The 22,051-nt window shown below is 48.0% G+C and overlaps 1 protein-coding gene across 2 annotated transcripts; it reads left to right on the top strand.

Annotated features, from left to right (window-relative positions):
• The first annotated feature begins 178 nt into the window (after positions 1 to 178).
• Positions 179 to 17,303, top strand: RNH1 (ribonuclease/angiogenin inhibitor 1). Of its 2 annotated transcripts, XM_027898184.1 has the most exons (11): positions 179 to 205; positions 2,796 to 2,889; positions 6,286 to 6,391; positions 7,993 to 8,163; positions 10,995 to 11,165; positions 11,834 to 12,004; positions 12,782 to 12,952; positions 13,458 to 13,628; positions 14,562 to 14,732; positions 15,935 to 16,105; positions 16,515 to 17,303. In XM_027898184.1, exons 1-11 carry the CDS (start codon positions 194 to 196, stop codon positions 16,600 to 16,602), a joined length of 1,497 nt encoding a protein of 498 aa, XP_027753985.1. In that variant the 5' UTR covers positions 179 to 193; the 3' UTR covers positions 16,603 to 17,303. The 2 variants fall into 2 exon arrangements, with proteins under 2 accessions (XP_027753985.1, XP_027753986.1); XM_027898185.1 differs by lacking the exons at positions 179 to 205; positions 2,796 to 2,889 and adding an exon at positions 4,648 to 4,707.
• The last annotated feature ends 4,748 nt before the right edge of the window (positions 17,304 to 22,051 follow it).

Genomic DNA, 22,051 nt, shown 5'->3' with positions numbered 1-22,051 from the left:
AGCATTATTTCATTACAATGCTCCCCACTCCCCCCAAAAAACAAAGTCAGCATGAAGTGAAGAGACCAGCTTTTCTTTTATAAGAACAAGCCGACCACATCAGAACAGCAAAAATTTCCTCCCTAATGGTTTTCTTGTGGGAATCTATAATGAGCTGACACAGTATGGAACATCCATATGCGTGCACGCACACATGCAAGTCAGGGTGAGCATTTGTCTGTATTTACTGAGTAACCCAAAGCTTGCTTGGCCACCTCATAGCCCCCAGCCTATTGTTACCAGCATCTGTTTATTGACCTCTTTTTTTTTTTCTTTTTATTTTTTTCTCCTGAGACATCAGTTGAGCCACAGTATCAGGTTCTCTGGCTCCACAGATGCTTTGTTCCCCAGTGCTTAATCAGCCCACTGGCTCTTCAAGAATGACTCAAGTTTTGCATTTCCTCACCCTACAAAGCCTTACTTCAAGTTCACACACAAGCTCAAGGAACAAATGGCTCCCAGCAATGATCAAGAAGGAGTTAGAACAAGCCTCTGAGAGCAACAAATGCAACCGGGCATATGCTTATGATTCGCTGTTCTGATCACCATGGCTGAATTTATGGAATGAATTTGCTGGTAGGGATGGCATAGTCAAGTTAGCAAAAGATCTGCCACTACTCTTGACAATTTTATTGTCTTTAATTACTATTAAATATATGCACAAAGGCATCTTGAGAGCAGAGAGAACAGAACAGGAAACTGCTAGAGGGGAAAAGGCAAAGCTTTCAGCTTACACTAACAGCCTTAATTTAAGCATCCTTTTGTAAGTTTGCTCTGGGGTTATGTGTGTAAATTTAGTTTTAAAAATAAAGTCATCTTAAATGCAGAGACACATTTCAACTTCCTCAGATCCCGCAACACAAGATCTACAATTCATGGGTCCATGGCAGCCGTGCACAAAAGCAGCAGGGACAAGATGGACCAAAGGAAGGGAAGCACCAAAAAAAAAAGGGGAGATAAATTTGAGTGAACTCAAAATGGACATGGAAAATTGGTGATAAAGAAGGGAACACAGGGGAGATGTCCCCGTCAGGCTCCTCAAGGACTCAGACCTGAGTCTGTACAAACAATCAAATGGACATACCTTCCATGCCAGGAGTCTGTGCTGTTTCTGCAGCAAGACACACGCATGTGTTTCTCACTACTGTTTGCTTTTGGTTTTCTTAGCCCCACTGTGCATTATTTCCTCTGGACTTGCATGTATGTCAGTGAGTAGGACAGCCTGGTCCTGCTTGCTGGGGGGAGGGCAATAGATTTGTCCCAAGATGCCTCTTGTTGTCCCCACAGTGAGGGCAGCCAAAGGGATGACAGAGAGAAAGAAGCTGATAACATTTTGGCATGGTTATTTGGCTTGTAAATCTAATATTCCACAAGCACAGACCAGTGTGTATTGTGTTCTTTGTCCAGGGCAGGAGGTCTACAGGAGGTGCACAGGACATAAACCTCTCTGAAACTTCTAACAAACACTGGACTTCGTCCTTTAGAGACTCTTGACACGTGCAGTGGAGCAAGAATCAACACTAGAGAGATGCCAGCAGGGGTGGGATAGGAAAAGAGACCTTTGCTGTTTGGCTGAATGTCAGGCATCTGATTTGAAACTGCCTGGTGGACCAGGGGATGGTGCAATCTCTTGCCAGTGTTCATTCTTCCTAACACTGGTGGTCTTCCTGGGAGCATCATACCAACGCAGAAGGGCGGAGACATCCTTCACCAGCCACAGCATTCACCCATCTGCCTGCCGGGGAGCAGCACCCTAATGGGCAGAAGCCAGAAGCCTGTGCTATCCCCAACCTTGCTCCATCCCCAAATTTGTGCCTGTGGTTCAGCAGATTTCAGGTCAGACCTGAAACAGGCACAAGGACTGTTCCAGCAAACTCTATGTGTGGACAACCCAGTTTCTTCTGGAAGGAAATGGGAAAGAGTTGCATTGTCTAGCATTCAGCTTTCTTCTGGGCAATAAGGAAGGCGGGTTTTAGCTCTTTGAGCTCTTCTGGTGTTCGGTTCCCATCTCCTCCAGAGGAATGATAATAAAGGTAACTGGGGGGAAAACCTCTAGTGTTTCCCCTGGGGGCTCAGCAAAGGCTCTGTTTTCCAGGCTGTGCCACCATCTTCTCTATCAGCATTCAACAGCTGCAGGAGGGAAAAACAGAGCTGGCCTTCTGCCTCCGGCTCATTCGCAGGCTACTGAAGCATTAATTCATCTTCATACCATACAGGATGGGGAAAGAAAGCAGGTTACTTCAACCTGGAATTAGCGTGCCATGCAGCTTGAGGGATGGCAAGATATTCGTTGGGGAGGGGAAAAGCCAGTGGGAATTTGGGAGGAGGAGGTGTAGGTATGGGTTCATGTTTGCTGGGACGTGAGATAGATGACCCCCAGGTGAGGTGACAGGTAAGCACTAATGTGCTCAACATCACTCCTTGGCCAGGTGGGGCAGGGCTTGCCTGGGGAACGGAGAAACTATGCAGTCTCCAGCATCTCTACCCACACTTTAACAGTGTGGCGACCTCATTTTCAGATGACTCCATCAATGGCAACCACTTCCTTGCTCTGGGCTAAACCATGTCGAGTGGCTGCATGATCCAGTGTTAGAAGTTAAAGCCACCTCTGTCACCATCGCGGTTTGTGCGATGGTTGCATCGTCACTAAGCCAGACACAGCCGCGTACAGAGTGCTTGCTCCTTGAGCCCCTGAATAGCTGCCACGGGAGGAAAAAAGCCGTCAGAGCCCAAAACTGCTTTCCTCCCTCTAGCAGACACCATGTGTACGACAGCAGAGGTTGCGTGGTAACGGCAGCAGGAAGGCGCCAGCTCTGCCCTCCTCGCTCCCCGCACGGCACCAAGAGCAAGGTACGTATCAGCGGCAAAATGAGGCTCTGAAACTCCCTAAACTTTCCCTTCTGCTTACCGGGGGGCAACACGTAAGCGTTTTAAAGCCGTCCTTTCTAGGCAACAGCTGGTTGTGCTTAGTTGAACTGTTGTGTGAGCCGGGGGGACCGGGAACAGGGTGTTTGCAGGAAGAAAAAACTCGGGGAGATGCTGAGATTTTGGGGGCGAGGGAGGAAGGGAGGCAAGTCACTATGTTGACTAGAGCCTCTCGGCACCTTAAAACCTTTCTTTGCTCTGTCTCGTGAAAATCTGAATGAGCTTTTACTGGGGCTAAAAGTACTGGGAAACAAAAGGGAGATAGGGAGTTGCCGGCAGACGGAGGAGGAAGCGAGCCGAGTGATGAAGAACGCCTTCCAGCCCTGGCCAAGCGCTAGGACCCTCGTCCCGCCGCGGGATGTGCGAGAGAGCCGCTGGTCAGGAGGGTCGGGGGGAAATCTAGGCAGGGGACAGTCATGGCAGCGGCAGAAGTCTGGCGCGCCCATCCTCCATCGCTGTCACGGCTTCGCTCCAAACAGCTTAGGGAGAGGCCTTTGTGCCAGCGAGGTGCAGCTCGTCTGCTCGGCAACGTGTTGCGCTAACGAGGGAGACAGAGAAAAGATGTGTCATGGGTAGGACTGGTGACAGGGATGGAGAGCGGAGATATCCCAGGCCTTCCAAGCTGGGCCCCCCTTCCTCTGGAAGTCAGGGAGACCACAGAGGAATGGATGTTTTTGTTGTTCCCGGTTCAGACAGTTCCCGGTTTCGATCTCCCTGGGGAAGGACAAGGCGGGGTCCTGTCTGTCCCGGCCAAGATCCCCCCATGGTGCCCCTCTCCTGGGTGATGCATCCCCATTGTCCTCCAGGTCCCACCATTGGGCAGGGGTTGTCCTCCGAGCCAGCTGGGACACCGCCTTTTTAACTCCCATCCTTTGTGCACCCCCTCCTTACAGAGATTTCTCCTGCTCCTGTTCTCCTGTCTTGTTTCCTGTGTATTCCAGTGCTCCTGCTCCGCGTGGGGGTGGGGAGATTAGGGTGGATGTGAAACAGGGGCAATAGGGGGATGGGAGTAGAAGGAAAAGGAGGAAAAGATAAGGAAAATAGGTAAGTTGGTGAGAAGAGGAAAAAGAGAGAAGAAATGCGGTAAGAGGAGGGATAGCAGAAAAAAGGAGGACGGAATGGTGGAAAAGGAACAAAAGAGGGAAAGGCAAAAGAAGGGAAAAGGAGGAAAAGGAGAGAAAAGAGAGAAGTGGGGGCAATAGAGGAAAAAGAGGGAAGAAAGGAAGGGAGGGAGAAAATGGGGGGAAAGAGAGGGGGAAGGGAAGAAAAAAAGGGAAGGGGAAAGCACAGGAAAGAGGAGAAAGTGGAAGGTGAGAAGGGAAAAAGGAAATAGAAGGATGTGAGGAAAACAGGAAAAAAGAGGGAAGGAAAAAGATATTAAGAAAACATATAAAGGAGAGTGGAGGGGGGAAAGAAGGGAGGAAAAAGGGGAAAAGTGAGAAAAAAGGAGGGAGAGGGAAGCAGGCAGGAGTCAGGAAAAAAATTAAGAAAGAGGAACACAAGAAAGGGGAAAAGAGAGGAGAAAAGGCGATAAGTGTTAGAGAAGGCAGAAAAAAAAGGAAAGGGGGAAAACGGGGGGAAAAGAGGGGGGGAAAAGGGAGACACAGAGGAAAAGGGCGTACAAGGGGAAAAAAAAAGGAAAAGAAAGGGTGAGGGAGGAGGGACGGATCCTGCCCCTCCCCGCCGCGCTACGAGGCGGAGCCGGGAAGAGCCGGCGGCAGCTGCGCGGTGGCGGCGCGGGCGGTAGGAGCTGCGGGAGCAGGGCCGGGGGGGCTGGGGCGGAGGGAGGGAGCGAAGGAAGGAAGGAAGGAAGGGAGGTTGCGGGAGTTAGGCGGTGGAGCTGTGGGCACGGGGCCCGCGGGGCAGCGCCGGGCAGGGGCAGCAGCGATGGCGGGGGAGCCCGCGGGGCAGCGCCGGGCCGCGGCTCCGGACCCCGGAACGGGATCCCCTCTCGGCTCGCAGGAAGGTGGCAGAGCCCGAAGGGGTCGGGCGAGAACCTTTTGTCGATCCGGGTTTGGGGAAAAGCCCGGCAAGTGCCGGGGAGGGCTGTGAGTGCCCCGTGGCGTGTCGCCGTGGGCGGGGGTCGCTCCGAGCCGCATCACCCCGTGACACGTGGGCTGTGATGCTATCCCACGGAGGCCGTGGGCCGGCATTCCCGGCAGCGCTCGCGTTGGGAAGGGCAGAGGCCGGGCACGTCCGGGAGCTCATGATCCCGCTGGCGCCGTGCGCCGGGTCCCGCCGCGATTCCCGAGCGCAGCTCCGCGCTCGGACGCGACTCCTCGCCACGTGGGTGAGGGGTTTGTTTCGGACGAGAGCTGATGTGAGCTCTGATGCCGAGGTCGCCTCCGAGAAAAGCGAGTTTGGCATACCCGCGATGCTATGGCAGCAGGGGGTGACTGGGAGGGAAGGCGGTGGTTAACTGCAGCTCGCATTCCGATGTGATAGCTCAGGGGATTATTTCTTTTACAAAAGCCCTGTAGTCTGAGTCATGTTGGCCAAACCAGGAGACCGAGGCTGCATTTTGTCACCTACTGCAGCACAGCTTCTAATCCCATCCATTGCAGACTAAGCCTGGAGCTCAGCTGCTGGCCTTGTCATGGTTTTGTGCACATTTATCTGGAGCTGCTCTGCCAGGGGCAGTGTTTACATCAGTTCAGAAATGCAGTTTGACTGCACAGCGGAAAAATTCCTGCTTACCAGCTTCTGGTACTTGACTTACCCGACCAGAGTGACCTTTCAAACCTTGGAATCAAGTCGGGAAGGAACGCTTTTCCTATCCACCGAGGTTCCACTTCTCACATACAGACACTTGGCTCGCAGGATTTTTAATTTGAGCCCAGGCAGTTCTCGTGTTCATCTTTCTCATTGACCCTAATTCTCTCAAAAATATCTTAGTTTTAATTATAGCTTGAGCTTCCACAGTCGGTCGGGTGCACCATGCTGGTAGAGCTTGGCACCGGTGTGGCTCAGCAGTGAGTGAGTAACACCAGTGCCTCTGAAAAGCTCGTTCTGGTTAAGCTCCCTTGGAGATGGAAGGGAAGCTTCCTAGTTTCACACAAGCTGCTTTCAGATAACAGGCTGTTGCCATCTCTCTCCAGGATTCCTATTTCCCTCGTGGAGAATGGCCTTGATGAGTCCCAAACAGTACCATTCCAACTCTGCTGGTTTATACTGGTGCTTGCAGCAGACTAGTGTTTGAAAAATATTTTTCATCCCCTTTGCACAATGTGAGTCATTACCGAGAGCTGACGGGGTTAAAGAACGTTGTTGCTTCTCAGTCAATTAGAAAAAAAGGTGTTTTTGTTTTGTTTTAATTTTCAGGTCTTATCTCAACTGTCAAAATGGAGCTTGACATCCAGTGTGAGGAGATGAGCCCATCTAGATGGGCTGAACTTCTGACTACGATGAAATCCTGCAAATCCATCAGGTAGTAACCGGTTGTGTATCATCTCTTCTGAGTAAGAACTGTTGCATATCTCTCCTGTGCTCTTCACCTTTGGAGCTGTTTGACATAGGACTTAGAAACTGCTCAGCTTTTTATCCAGAAAGTTAAGTTAAATTAAAGTTTTTCAAAAACAGATAACCATCATTTGGTATGGAGCAATGTTGCCCTGAGTCATAGAGCTCAGCTGGGTGTTGTGATTATCTAAATATTTGACCACCATTTCTCCATCAAGAGGGGGAAGACATCACCCTGTGCTCATTGGGTTGCACACTCTTCGGGCTGCAGCTTAGATGCTGTCGAGTAACTTTTGCTTAATAGTCACACACAAGCCACCTGCCATTGGCTTTTAATGCTTCACTTGACCTTCAGAAGTACCAGCCTTATTAGCTGAGCAAACAGTGTGAGGGAACCCTCTCCTGGGGTGTAAAGTGTAGGACAGGGCCCAGAAGAGTTGCTCCTGCAGTCTTTCATCTCTGCTGGTTGGAATTCACACCCCACAAGCTGGTATCATCCTGCTCGGGCTGGAGAGGATGGGCCACATCATGCCAGCAATGCCTCAGAGGACATCAGCCAGGCTGAAGATGGCTTGCTTTTGTTTCACAAATGAGCTTCTGCAGGCAGGTGTCATGGGCCTGGCTTGACTTCCCAAGGCCTGCCTTGGATGGCAGAAGGCAGTGGGATGGTTGTCTGCTGGGCAGAGGCTGGGCTGTTCCAGATACAGTGGATGAAAGTGACTGCAGCAGGGATTGTCCATCAGTGTTGAACACAATCCCCTTGGGAGTTCATTGCCAGAGGGGGGGAAGGAGAAACCTAGTGGAGCCTCAGTTTTCATACTGTTGTCTAAGGAGAAGTGACCAGGCAACTTTTGGCAGTCCTGACTGTGGCTGTGCCTGGGGTTGTAGGGTTCTTCATGATTTGCCTCATGTCTTTTCTGCCTCCCTCTATGCCCCTCTGCCTGTCCTGGGCTCCCGATCCTTTCCTTGGCTCTCCGTTCAATTCAGTTAACCCACATCAATTTAACAACAACTAGAAAAATGCTGATGTCCAGTGGGAGAAGCTGCTGCCACACTGTAAACTCAGTGTTTGCGTGCTGAGATTCACGGTGGAGGGCGATGGTGCAAACCATCATGACTCACCTACAGGAGACCAAACTGCTTATGGGTGTCTCTGGGGCTGGCTGAAGATCCAGCTTGGCTGTTCTCAGTGCAGAACCAGTCTGACAGCCTGTAAGCTGCCTCTGCTTAGACATGGCTTCAGATGGCCTGCAGTTTGCCACTGTCACTGTTTAAATGAAGGCGCATCCTCCAGCTGAAGTTGAATGATTTGTGCCCTCTTCTGTGCAACACAGAGGAGGAGCGAGGCCTGGGGAACTGCCACCTATCCCATCCTGTACCGCAGCCTTGCAGAGAGTGCATCTTGTTTTGGGCCATGCAACGCCCAGCAGGGCATGCACATACTTATGGAGGCATCCCAGGAACTGCAGAGGACTAAATTGCCCACTTTGCTTTAAAAGGGAATGCTCCAGCCAAGGAGAACAGAGCGGCTCTGGGGACTAAAATGCTTCTTCTCTCCGTGTCTTTCAGGTTGGATGACTGCAATCTCTCCAGCAGTAACTGTGAGGATCTCTCTTCCATCATCAATGCAAATCCATCCCTCACAGAGCTGAAGCTGAACAACAATGAACTGGGAGATGAAGGTGTTGAATACCTTTGTAAAGGGTTGCTGATGCCAAGCTGTAGCCTACAGAAGTTATGGTAAAGCCCCATTTTTTCTTGCTCTAACGTTGTGTCATGAATGAGTGTTTTAAGGTCACTTGAATCACTGGTAAAGATATTGGCAAAAGCAGGTTTAATATAAAAGTGAAAGCATGACAAAGTTCATTGGCAAGGTTCACTAGATGGTTAAAGCACACAGAGAAAAAGCAAACAAGAAGCTAAAATAAATCTAAACCCAATGTTAACCCTAAAATTATCTTTGTGGAGGCTGGGGTGGGAGGAAGGATGAAAAGGAATAAAGAAGACTCTCCTATTGAGTCACAAGGTTCAGAGTAGACCCTTTTGCTAACCTGAGCCCCAGACTTGACCAACAGTTTAGGCCTAAAGGTTTTAGCATCACTTAAACTTAACAGCATTTAATTGATAGCTTAAATTAAGCGATTTAACAAAGTATTTGTATGGAATTTACTATAGCACAACAGTTAACTCACAGGCCTAACTTACAAACCTAAAGTACTTGAGAATCTAGGAGAGCAATATTCATAGTACATTTGCTGTAGCATATTAACACCTGCACACACACCCCTCTAAGTAAGTAAGTACAAGGTATTCATATGCAAAAAATTCTGGAATTTGGTGAAGTGCTCACTTCAGATGCCTTTGCATCTTCTCAGTGGGTGAAGGATTGAGCCTCGAGGTGGGAGGGGTTGTCAGCACAGGGTCCATCATTGTAGTTGGACAATCCTCTAAGTATAGCCAACTTCAGAGTTCGCTGGCTCTGAGAGGCCCCAGTGGTCCCAGCCCACTGTGGTCCAGGAGAGCTGAAAGGGTCTCTCTTTGGACTGCTGTTTATAGGGTCATGAGAGAGTGGGCTTTAGTCATAATAATTTTTCATCCTGATTGGTAATTTTCTTTGAAACTTTGATAAGGGAAATGTTATCCCACTTGGGTTGTTATTCAGGCAAGAAAAATAAGTTTCCAAGGCTGTTCATTAAAAAAAACAGGAGCTCATTAGACAGCATTAGTTCCTGGGAACAGACAGCGGGTTTTTTTATAAGCTCAAGAGGAGCTTAGCCCAGATGCTGTGTGTCAAGGCTGAGGCCCAAGGGAAGGGAGGGGATGCACCACTGCATGTGCTTGCATGCAGCTACAGGGGAAATGATGAGGCAAACTAGTATGTGGTGGTAGTAAGAGCCATGACGATCCATTTGAGCCATTACCTTGATCAGGTGGCTGGAAAATCCCAGCAGTTTGTCTGTAAATGGTATATTTATTGGAAAAATCCAGATCATCAGCCTCTCTTCATTTTCCATCACAGAGGGAAGGACAGGTAGGGTTTTTCCAGCCACAAGAAGGCTTTCTGGAGACTTTTTTTAGAAGAGGTACTAGATCTTTCTGCAGTCTATGCTGCTGAATTATCTGTTTAGGCCAGCTTAAACAAAAGGATGACCACAAAGGGCCCCCAGTCTGCCATTAGCACATACCTGACATTGTCACACATGCATTTTTCAAAGTGCTCTTCTGCCAGTAGTAAGCACGGTATTCAACATGTGGTCCAGTTTGCTTTCTCCTTTCTGTGGGAGCTTAGCAAAAGGGTGTTCTCTTGAGCCTTGGTCTATCAAGAGCTGCCAGTCTTTCTGCATTCTACCAGACTGGCTCAGTCCCAAGCCTTGTCTTCTCAGCTGGGCAGAGCCAGCTTGGTTCAGGGCAGCATGTTCTATAGAGGCACCCCACCGTATTATAGGATTAGTGAGCTTCCATCAGCAACCCCTGTGCAGGAGCTTTAGTCAGAGCCAGTGAGTGCTGCCTCTGCTTCTCAGAAGACCTCAAAGAGATGATTTCTCTGTCCAGCATCTCTTCTTCAGGATAGTGGAGTCGTCCAGGTTGTGAAGGCAGTCTAGGACGCTACCTTGTAAAAATCATTTGCCTTTTAAACCAGATATACCTGTTTCAAAGTCCCTTGTGTCCCCTGCAATGAGGACTCACAGACAAATAGAGGGAAAGTTGACTGTGAAGCTAATCAAATTGCAGCTCTCTGATGGGCCTTCAAGAAATAACTGTGGTGCTCTGTACTGGAAGACTTAAGTAATTTTTTTGAGAGTTTGTTCTAGGCCTCACACTTCTCCAGATGCTCAAGTAATAGCCTGGATTAGGATTTTTCAGTTCTGTAGGAATATAATTGTCCATTTTTGGGGTTCTAGTGAGGTGGCTTAGGAAATAAAAGAGCAAACAAACCCAAGTCAAACTTAGTACTTCCATTCGTGACACCTCTCCATTGCCACAAAGTCTTGTCTGATAACTCTTTAAATACCCCATAGCAATACTATAACAGTTCCTATACTACTTCTCCAAGCCTGAGTGCTGAAGGATCAACTTCACAGACCCTTCTTGGAATATACCAATAAACATCTAAATGATATCCATGGATTTAAGCCAAGTAGAATGAGATTTTAACTTCTAGCTACTCTGGGTCACATTTCTTTCTACAGAGGGCAAGAAATTGCAAGAAGCCACTGCTTTATCTCCAGGATCAGCCCCGTGATAATTGAAACACTTCTATAAAGCAGTTGTGGTGCTACTTCATGTAGGGTGGATCCTTATTTATTCCGCTGGAGGTGCTATGTGAGCGATTATGCTGAAGGAAGCATGGGAGCTATTATTCATGGTACAGATACAATACTGACTGAGAGAATATTTTAACATCTGTAAAACAGCAGCACTAACGAGGATATATCACTTCCTAGAGGGTTGTGCACTGTTAGTGCCATAGTGTCCTTTCCAAGCCCAGACGTTGGCAGATACACCTTGCTGAGAAGAGCCTCTCTAACTGGGGGTGCATTTCCCTCACCCTGGTTGCCTCTCTCCTTCAGGCTGCAAAACTGCAATCTGACGAGTGCCAGCTGTGAGACCCTGCGGTCTGTCCTCAGCGCCCAGCCGTCCCTGACAGAGCTGCACGTGGGTGACAACAGGCTGGGAACTGCTGGAGTGAAGGTGCTGTGTCAAGGGATGATGAACCCCAGCTGTAAGCTGCAGAAGCTGCAGTAAGTAGTCACCGGGCTTTTTTGGTCATCAGACAGGTCATGCTTGTCTTTCCCTTGAGAGAAGCGGGAGTTTTGTTGCCAGATGTGGATTTCTTCTTGTTTTACCTGAAATTGTGTCACATTTATTCACACCAGTGGGTCTTGTGGGTTTGTAAGAGTTGGGTGTCTGTTCCCATATGCTTTGTTTAGGCCTCCTGAAAGTGGTGGCTGTAAATGCAGGACCTCTTAGATGCCCAGGGAACATCAGATTCTGCTGCCCTTGGTCCTTGTTTTACAACTGAATGGGACCCAGGTCTATTTGCAGCACTCAGCTCATGCTGGGAAGGCCCCGTAGTGAGATGGTGTTGCAGTGTAGAGCTCAGCTCTGTGCTCCAAGGCAGCCTGTGCAGTGGTTTAATGGAGGACTAGTGTAAAAATGGGTGAGTAATTAGTCTTCCTGGGGTCCCCTAGGGTCTGGTTTAAGAATTAATGCTTCCTGAAATGAGCAGAAAGATGCTGTTAAAAACTCTCATGCCTATCTCTGTCTTTATACGTTGCCTGGTCTCAAATCACGTTGGCATCTTTTCTGGCCTGGCTAACACACACTTTACCCACAGCTGATTCTTGCAGGCAAGTGAGACGTGGTGAAGAGAGTTGTTTTTTTGCCTGGACTTCTTTTCTTCTTGCAGGCTGGAGTACTGTGAACTCACAGCTGATATTGTGGAAGCTCTCAATGCCGCTCTGCAAAGCAAGCCCACCCTGAAGGAACTCAGCCTGAGCAACAACACTCTGGGAGATACAGCTGTAAAACAGCTGTGCCGGGGACTGGTGGAGGCAAGCTGCAACCTAGAGTTACTACAGTAAGGAAGAGCTGGACGTCTCTAATTGCAACCAGTCCTGCTGCTAGTCATACCATCCATAAGACAGTAAAAATTATTGTCAGGAATGCTTGAAATTTAGGCCAGATTTTTTGCGGGCTCAGATTTATGTAACAGGAGGCTGTACACAAATGTGTGGGGTTTTCAGTTTTGGAGATTTTGGTACCCCAGGTTAAACCGAGCGGGGAGGGGACTGCTCATCAGCGTCTCAGAGCAGAGGAACAGGTACCCTCAGTGGCTCTGGTTCTTAACTCAGCCAGCTGAGCATACTTAGAGCCCTTTTTTGCTACAAAGTCCAGAAGTTCTGGACGTGGCCTCATATCTGGGGTAGAGCCCTTGAAGGGCTTTAGGATAGAAACACGATTCATTTTATATTGCCCCTGTGATTCAGCAGGGGTTGGCTCAACAGGGACTCACTGTGTAATATAGCCAAAAGTTCCTCTTAAAAGAGATAATCAATATAAAGAGGGAGTTTGGCAAGAATGATCCTTGCTTTAATGGTTATGAATGGGTAGGCCAGAGTAAAAATGCCCTGCAGCCTCATAAAATACAAGAGCAGTGTGTTTCCCCACCCAGAGCCTATCTAGGACACCTGTATCATCTCTGAGCCTTGCAGGATCTAGCAATGCCCAGCTGGGCTGCACTGGTTGGCAGCAAGGAGGCAGCACATAGACCCTTCTCAATCTGAACTGAGTGTGTTGGAGTGTATCTAATACAGCAGGTCTGGAGCAGCAACTGCAACTGTGCTTTCTCATGCAGCCTGGAGAACTGCGGCATAACCAGCGACAGCTGTCGGGACATCAGCGCTGTTCTCAGTAACAAGTCATCACTGATGGATCTCTCTGTGGGGGATAACAAGATTGGGGACTCTGGCCTGGCTCTGCTTTGCCAAGGACTGATGCATCCTAACTGCAGAATCCAGAAGCTGTGGTAAGAGTGGGAAGAGGTTTCTTAAATCCCTTGTGCAGCCCCCAAGCTTTCGGGGTTGTGCTGCTGGTTTGCTCCTAAGCAGAAACTGTCTCAGTTACCCCCTGCCCCCAGCTGCAGATTAGTTCCTTCTCAAAACTGGGTGGAGGACACCATGAGCAAGCAGGGCCACGCTGAAATCGCTTGGATCAGATTCTGGGTAGAGTGCAAATGGAAGTTTGCATTGTCTTGGCTTCCTGTTGAGTTATTTGTCTACTAGAATTGCATGTTTTGGGTTTGTTGGTTTTTGTTTAGGTTTTTTTTTTTTTTTTTTTGGTTAAAAACAGAGCTTTTGCTGCAACAATTGGAAAGTAAGGAGAAAGCTGTGTGGTATGATGCATGAATGAGTTTTGTAAAGGATAGAAGAAAATGAGATGATGTAACCAGAAATTCAGACTACTAAAATAGGATTCTGTTTTCTAATCTAAGTCATTCTTGGGAGAAAATAATGTTTTTTTCTTCCCTGCAGGTTATGGGACTGTGATCTCACAAGTGCTAGCTGTAAAGATCTCTCCAGACTCATCAGTACAAAAGAGACCCTCACAGAGATCAGTCTAATAGACAATAACCTGAGAGACTCGGGGATGGAAATGCTGTGTCAGGCGCTCAAGGATCCCAAATCTAAACTTCAGGAGCTATGGTGAGCTGCTGTCAAGTTTCACATATCCACTGCCTTCTTTGGAGGCTTCACTGAAGAAAGATGTAAGTGAAGTAATGCCCACCAGATTGATGCTCAGTTGCGGTGGTTCCATAAACAACTTGAGCTGGTTGTTAATGAAAGGATTTATAGAGTTGAAGAGGGTTTTTATGGACTTACAGACTTAAAAGGGATTTGTATTTCTAAACTTGTAGACACTTCGGAGATCTGCCCCATAGTCCTATTAATAGGAGACCAAACATCACTTGTAGAGCCTCTAATATATTTTATCATGCAACAAATGTCAGCTAAGAGACTTTTGAAGTTTGAAAGGCCTCATGTAATAGGAAATTGAGTGCTGTGATCAGATATCTCAGCTTCTGCATTGGATCTAATCTGTCTCACTGATCAGCCAAAAGAAAGCTCTAGTGACATAAACAGCTCTCAGCATCTTATCCTCTTGACTGTGTTACTCTTTAGGCTGGGATGGATGGTCTGGTGGCCACGAGAGGAAATTTGTTCTTTCACTTAGAAACTGAAAAAGCAACACTTCTCTACTTTGCAAATTCAGCTCCTGCCCCTGTTGAGTTCTTCCCCTACACTGGAGGCTTGGAGGTCAACCTCAGGAGTGCATGGTGGAGCCAAGAATGACTGTTAGACCAGTGTGCTTCATCTTTGATTGTCCCTGTGCTTTATGGGCAGGTGCCTTTCTTAGGTGCATGCTCCAAGACAGACATCCCACATACAAAGAGAGGGAGAGGGCTGCTTAAAAAGAATGGAGCAGATGGGGGTTGAGGGGAGCACAATGATTATGGGAAAACTCTGGTTCCTCTGTTCCCACTGTCTGGAATCCTGTTAGGCAAATGCAGAGAAGTGAATGGTGCCTGATACTCTCTAGGTCTCCCACCTAGATCTTATGTCACTTTTGCCTTGCAGGGTTAGGGAGTGCGGGCTCACGACTGCTTGCTGCAAGATTGTCAGCTCTGCTCTCAGCACCAACAAGCACCTGAAAGTACTGCACATGGGTGAGAACAAGTTGGGAGATGCAGGTGTTGAACTCCTGTGTGAAGGGCTGCTGCACCCCAACTGCAACATCCAGTCCCTATGGTAAGGTGCACCCTCAGAAGTTACTTCTCTCTTGCTGTGTTACCCTTCCAAGACTGTGCAGAGAGAGAGAGAGACAGCAGTAGGTGTTATCATGGTATTTTTTTGTTTTGTTCATTATGAAATAATTCATGCCACAATCTGATGTTTAATTAGTCCAGGAGTAAGTCAGTGGAAACCACAGCTGCTTCCACGTGTTCTGTCACTCATGTTTTCGAAAGTACAGGCTGACACCTGTGTGACAGTGCATTCATAGCTGTCCACAGGTGCTGTCCCAGGTGCAGAACTGAAAGTTCATGGCACAGTGTACCTGGGACAAAGAGTGGGGAGGCTGGAGTGATCTTGCTTTGCTGTGGGAGCCATGCACTGTGGAGCTTCTGGTGCCCTTCTCCAAACTCACATGCAGGGCCTCTCTCAGGTGGGACACTGAGATGGAGGAACTGCTGGCTCAGGTGTGGCGTGTTTATTCTCGTGCCTACCAGTCGCAGTGCAAAGCCTGCCTGAATTCACCTATTCCCACAGTCCCTATGGGTGCAAGCACAAGTGCTCATCCAGCCTCACTGGTAGAAAGCCATCTGGAGCATCACCTCCAGCCCTGTGGTGGGATTTGCTTTCTCCATCTGCCTGTCCCTTCCCAGGTGGGCACTGGACTGTGTGATGCTCAGGGCACCTCAGTGCTTGCTTTCTCCAGGCCATTGGACAGAAGCCGGAGCTATGCTCCAATGCCCAACTCTTGCAGTGAGTGAGTTGAGCCAATGGGTTGTGGGAGGCATAAGTAAGACTAGATGTCTCTTCCAGAAAGGTATGTTTCCTGACCAGTTAAAGCTCCTCAACTGAGAGGTCTCAATTGCCCTTTTTAGAGAGATTGTTGCAAGTCTCAAATAGTAATCACATCGTACTAAAGTTTAGAGACAATTTATCATCACTTTAAACCAAAAAGAAGATGAAGTTGGTGTTGAAGTTGGGAATATCTTCTATGGGGTCCTTCTGCCCGTGTAGCCACACATTCTTAAGCTTTAGGGAGGACTTCTGGGTGTTGAGCAGTCACCATGAGGGCGGCTGTCTCTGTGCCGAGCTGCTGGTATCTCAGGGCTGTCAGCTTCACAGGGATTGCTGCTCCGTGCTAGGGATGTCTGTGTCTGCTGTCTGAGGGTGGGCTGCTGGTCCCTGGAGCCGTGGCTCACTGCAGTGTCCTCTCCCTGCAGGCTGGGTAACTGTGATCTGACGGCAGCCTGCTGTGCCAGCCTTGCCACCGTCATGACCACCAAGCAGTGCCTTACCGAGCTGGACCTGAGCTACAACCCTCTGGAAGACGAAGGCATCAGGAAGATCTGTGAAGCCTTGAGGAATCCCAGCTGCAACGTGCAGCAGTTAATGTGAGAGATGGTTGTGGCCCTGCTTGTTTTCCTCCTGGCAGGTGGTGAACTCAGCGAGCTGGGAGGCTGTGGGGAGAGGGCCACAAGCACTGGCTCTCTGGGAATTGCACCTGAGGGCAACTAGTGACTGGGGGGGATTCAAATGCCATCTGCCTGTCCGAGTGACATGACCACAGTGCCTCGATCTGCTTTGGTCCACAGGGCCAAAGAACAAGGAGAAGGTGGTGCTGGGTGAGGGAGTAACAGGGCTCTGGGTTGTAAAGCGTGTTTTGGCTGTTGGGCCAGACTCAGACCTAGATGGGGCCCTTCCTGTTACATGATCTTCCCATACTGGCCGTTTGTGCATCTTTCTCTTTCTTTAACAGGAGGATGCTCACTAAACCTTGCTTACCTTTTTGTTTTGGTGTAGTTTGTATGACATTTTGTGGAGTGCTGAAGTGGATGATGAACTGAGAGCCTTGGAAGACTCCAAGCCTGAAGTGAAGATCATTTCATGAGTGGTGACTGCCTGCAAAACAACGTCAAAGCAACATCCTCTTCTTAATCTGAACTTTCCATACGTGAAGCTAATTAACTTAATAGAGAATTTTCTTGTACCGAAACCATTTTTGGATTCCCTGAGTGGGTGTCTGGGGAGCTGATCGTCTCCTGTGCATCTCTGGATGTACTAACTCTGAGGCTGATGAAAGCTGCAGCATCACTATCCTTGAAATAAACAATTACTGTCTTATAGAAGTGGGTCTCTAGCCTTTAGGAGCTCTTTAATCCTATAATCCCTTCTAATGAATTAGTTGGGCTTTAAAGAGAGCTCTTTTCCCAAGGCAAGAGAACTACTGTATTGTTACTGGGTGGTGCTTTTGATAGGTCTCTGGGGAAGGCTCTCAAAAAAACGAAATGTTTTTTAATCTAAAGTGGAGTTCTCCCCTGTCTTTCCCTGAAAGAGTTATTGGAAAAGCAGTGGTGGCCAAGGCACCACAGAAAAAACAAAGGAGCAGCTGTTCAGCTGTGTAATGTCAAAATTGGTGTCCTTTGAAAAGTGATTTTCCTGCAAACAAAAGATGCTGTGTGCATTCCTGCTAGTATGGGAAATGATTAAATGATTGATGCGTTTGCTCTGGCAAAGAGTGGTTCTACAGGAACTTTATACTTAATTTTTCTACTTATAAAAATAAAATATATCTGTATATTTCTCCTTTAAGACCAATCTAATCACTTCTGAATTACAACGTTTTTTTACTTGTTTGGTTTTGGTAAGTCTCTGAAATACATCAGAAGATCTTAGTCAAGGCCTCAGGTAGACAACAAGCCTAGAAGACGTTCCAGTTTTCAGGGGATGCTGACTGGCTTTTCATGCCCAGTCAGAGTTTTAATAAACCCTGTTCCAAGGATAAATGCATCTGCTGCATGCCTAAAACACAAAAGAATGAACAGAGTTTTAAAAACGTAGAAGGAGAACCTGGCATTGCCCTGGGGTGGCTTTGCAGGAAGAATGCCGAAAAAATCCCATTCCCCAACATCTCTTTCTGGTCACTTGGTGTTTCATTCACTTGCAAGTCCTGCATGGGCACCCAAGTTCACAGAATATGCTGAGTTGGAAGGGACCCATCAGAATCACTGAGTCCAACTCTTGGCCCTGTGCAGGACACCCCAAGAATCACACCATGTGCCTGAGAGCAATCCTCTGGGCTTTGGCTTCTGATAGTCATCTGTTCATCATGTAGAGGCTGTAACTGGCTTTTCTTTGACCTAAAATACTTGAGCATTGTTTCTACAACAGCCTTCACAAACCTCAAATGGTGCCTGTGAAATAGTTTAATTGTGTCTTCAGGCAGGTGTGAAGGATAGGATTTGTTTTTTTCCTCATGGCATGTCTCTTGATGCTGCCCAAAATGCTGAAAACCCACTCCTTTTTGCTTTGGTCTTCCCCAGGAATAAAAACCATTTTAAGGAGCTCATAAATAGGCTTTTCAGTTCATGGTCTCTCCTGGACTTGGCATGCACAAGTGCACGAATTCATTTCAAGCTGGGGGAGAAGACAGGGCTGCAGAGAGAAAAGAGAAAAGTAGGGGGAGCCAGAAAAATTAAGTATCTGCTTGAGTGTAAAGACAGCCCTTAAAAAAGACACAGCAAATACTAGAAATGGATTTCTGAGAGTACCTGGTATGGTGGATAGTAAAGATGTCTGAGAGGGAAGCAGAGGTGCTCTTGGGCTGCTCCCAAAGCAGTTTGTGGTCTGGCAGATTGAAGATGAGGTGGTTTGCAGGCAAATCCTCCTTTGGCCCCATCTAGTGTGCAGGATGGGCTAAGGACTGCGTCATCCAAAGTCAAACCCTACCTAAACATGCCCGCAGCCGGCACTCGTGATTCACAGGACACACTCCCTGCAGTGTTTCCTGTGCTGGCTACCCAGCGGGGGCACTCTACCCTCACACTGCAGCACAGGGCACCATTGTGCTGCTCTCTGTCCTCGCTGCAATGCCTGGAAAGCGCCTCCATCCTCCACTGCAGGCAGAGGAGCTGGGAAGGGTCTGCTGCCATGGCTGCTCTGACAGTGTGCTCCACCTGGGCATAAACCCCACGCCTGCCTTGTGTCCCAGAGTGGTTTTGCATTTCCTCCAAGAATACAGACAGAATTTGGAAAGGTCTTTGCAGCACATACCACATGTCTAGCTGCCAGCTTCGTCAAGAAAAACCACAGGAGCTATATTTTGCCACCTCATGAGCTCGCAGCATCTCAGGCCAGGCCGGCCCATCAGAGCTCTGCAGGTCCCCCCAGGATGGGGGGTAAAAACCAGGTATAAATCCCCGGATCCAGGAGCAAACCACTGTAGCACGAGACATTTGCACTCATAAACAAGACTCGAGCAAGGATTTCTACTCCTAAAAATTCATTTGCTTTTGTTCACCTATTAGTTGGTCCAACTCACTGCCCTGGCAAACCTTGTCACATCAGTGAACTCGGGAGAGCTGAAACAGAGAAATTTGCTGCTTCTGCATTTTAGACGTGTGGGCTGTCACCATTTTAAGCTAAAAGGAGTAGTCAGTAATTGAGTCACAAACCTTTCACATGGACTAGACAGGAGGCTGGCAGGCAAAGCCTTGCTCATATCAGGATCACAGCAGGAGCACTTGCAGTTCCTGGGACATTGCAGTCACATTCTGGTTCTCAGTCAGGGCAAATGCTTGGATCCCCATGGTTCGGTGGTTTGTAAGTAGTGACTTTCTACTAGCAAGGGCTGAGTTTCATCTAGTGTAATGAAGCTTAAAGACAGAATTAAACAGCCAAAATAAAAGATTAGGTAATACAAGTGTGACTTCCAGTTTAAGCAAATACTAGAACCTTAAAAAACACACCCCAGAGATCTTAAATCCAGAGAAAACAAGTCTGTATTTTAGATCTCAGTAACAGCAACAGTAGTTTAGAGCGTGGTAAAACTTCGGTTTTCTGCTAGTAGTTTAGGATTCTAACAAAAATTTAATTTTTCCCTCATCACAGCACATGATCACAAACAGGGAGGTCACAGTGTTCCAGTTAATGTTGCCAGAGCAGTTAAGCAAACATTGCTGTCCTTACAAACAGTTTCTACCCCAAGCAAACCTCCTACTTGCTTTGGAAGATCATCAAATCACAGCTGCCCTGGCATCCCTGACAACTCTCTTGCTGCCTGGGCTTTTTGGGAAGGAGCTCCAGCACAGCAAGGCTCCAGGCACCAGCTTCAAATGATAGTGATGCTAACAGCAATTTCAGTGCTCCACTTGAATCTGAAAGGGGAAATCAAGCCAGCTGTGTTTGAAGAGTTAACCACACACAGCTCCCCAGTTTGAAAACAGCACTTGCCGAGTCATTCCCAAGCCTCTACTAAAACAGTCTGAAAAGGAATTACTTCTTACCTGAATTTCCCTTTTGCACAGCAAATGATTTTCAGTTATCATTTCCAACATATCTCCTCCTTTCTGTGTGCTTATTTCCTCAGTCACCTCTTCCTCCCCAGTACCTCCTTTTCATTTCATCTCTTTTACTAATGGGGAAAACACACACACACACACACACACACACAAAAAGAACCAAAAAAACCCCCAAACCAAACCCTACTAAGGGGGAAAGTCCCTCTCCTCATAAGGTAAGGAAAGTTTTGATCTACTTTACCCATTCCCCTGCTCACAGCTGAGAATGGGCATCTTGCATTTCTCCTCCTGGGGCACAGCATCACAGGCCTCTCCTTCCTCACTTCTCCCACTTGTCTGGCACTCACACCACAAACACTAGCCAGTCAAGTGCACTCCCACGTTGGCAAGGACTTACAAATTGACAGCTTGATGAATATGTGAGGTAAATCTCGCCTCCCTCAGCTAAAGCCAGCTGCATGCACCACGAGAGGAAACGCAGCCCCCAGCAGGAGGAAGAAAGTGGGCTGGGTCAGCTGACTGCACAGATGATAAGGCTTTCCAAGCTAGAGGGCAAATTGGAGGCACATGGGATGCAGAACTGTGTAGCTGGGGGGATGGAAACTTTAACTGGCCAATATTCTGTCAGAGCCTATCTGGTTTGCAATTAGAGGCAGGTATGCAGTGGGAGAGGTGAATTGTTGGCAGTTCCTCAAGCCCTTGAAGATGTTCCAGAGCAGACACTCAGAAAGTTCCAAGACAGGCTGTGCTGCCATCAGGCTGGCACACTGCAGCCCATAATATCCTCAGAGGGAAATGAGGTACCAGCACAGCTGTCGTTTTTGCAGGTACCCTACAAGCAACTCATGCAAATCCTCCAGTGCTGCTCACTGTTTCCTACCTCCCTGGTAATTATCACATCCTAAGAACCACAGTGTGCCATCGGGACGCTGAATAGACTCAGTGTACCCTGCACTGCCAGCACTTCCCACCCCAACATCTTTATGCTCCAGGTGTTGCTTTTGCCTTGTTCCACACTTCACTTAGACTCTTGGTTCAGACCCTAATTATGCTTTGCAGATGATTAAAGCACCTCTGCTTCTGGATACAGAAGTACTCTGCAGGCCACATTGTAGTTGTCTGGGAAACACTGCCTGCCTCCCTGACTTGCAGGTGCAGCTTAGCTAATTGAGCTGCTGGTAGCTGGGTTACATGTGTCAGCTCATCTCTCGTGTGCCGTAACCGCAAACCAGGTCGTGAGGCTGCACTTGGAGATAATTAGAATGTAAAGCACCAAAGAGTTTTCTCCATGGCACTTCCCACAAAGAGGGAAAATAAGACTGTTTTGTTTGCCTCTGACCGAACTGAGGAGCTGCTGCTTTCTTCTCCCAGGTGATCTGTTCCCCGCTCTGTGCTGTGGGATGCAAAGCAAATATAGATTAGACATGCTACGTGGCATGCAGCCGTGGCTGCTAACTCCAGCAGGATCAAAGATAGCCATAATCTCAACAAGGTGGGTTAAAGGCAGCTAATGAATTCTCTGGGGAAATAATCTGGCTGGTTTTGGATGACTTGATAGAAAGCAGATAGAGCTTCCAAGGCTGGAGAGACCAAATGGTTCCAAACTGAGGCTTCTCAGGGAAATTCGTCCAAGCCCAGGTGGGATAAAGAGTGAAAACCAGGTGAGGGAGAAAGGAAAGCACTGGAGGATGGTGTTCTATGTCCTTTCGCACCACTCTCCACAGCTCTTGGCCCTATAATCTCCATGTAATTTAACACCGTCTTCGGAGAGAACCATTCCTCCTTTTCAGATGGCTCATTGCCTTTAAGTGTTTAAAGCCTCTTTAGGCTCCTGGATTTTATGCCTGGCAACCCTGGAAAGGTGTAAGATGGATGACATTAGCTGAGACTGTGGATCTAGATCCAACAGTGTGTGCAAACATTTCCCATTCACTGTTGGCATGCAGCTCCTACAGTCTCAGCTCCAACAGCCACACGACACACTTGACAAAAGACAAAAAAAAAAAAAAAAAAAAAAAAAAAAAAAAAAAAAAAAAAAAA

Source organism: Empidonax traillii, unplaced genomic scaffold (genome assembly GCF_003031625.1).
Source record: "Empidonax traillii isolate 1590-97213 ecotype Southwest subspecies unplaced genomic scaffold, ASM303162v1 scaffold583:size513456, whole genome shotgun sequence".
NCBI lineage: Eukaryota > Metazoa > Chordata > Aves > Passeriformes > Tyrannidae > Empidonax > Empidonax traillii.
This window is presented reverse-complemented; position numbering and strand designations above follow the sequence as displayed.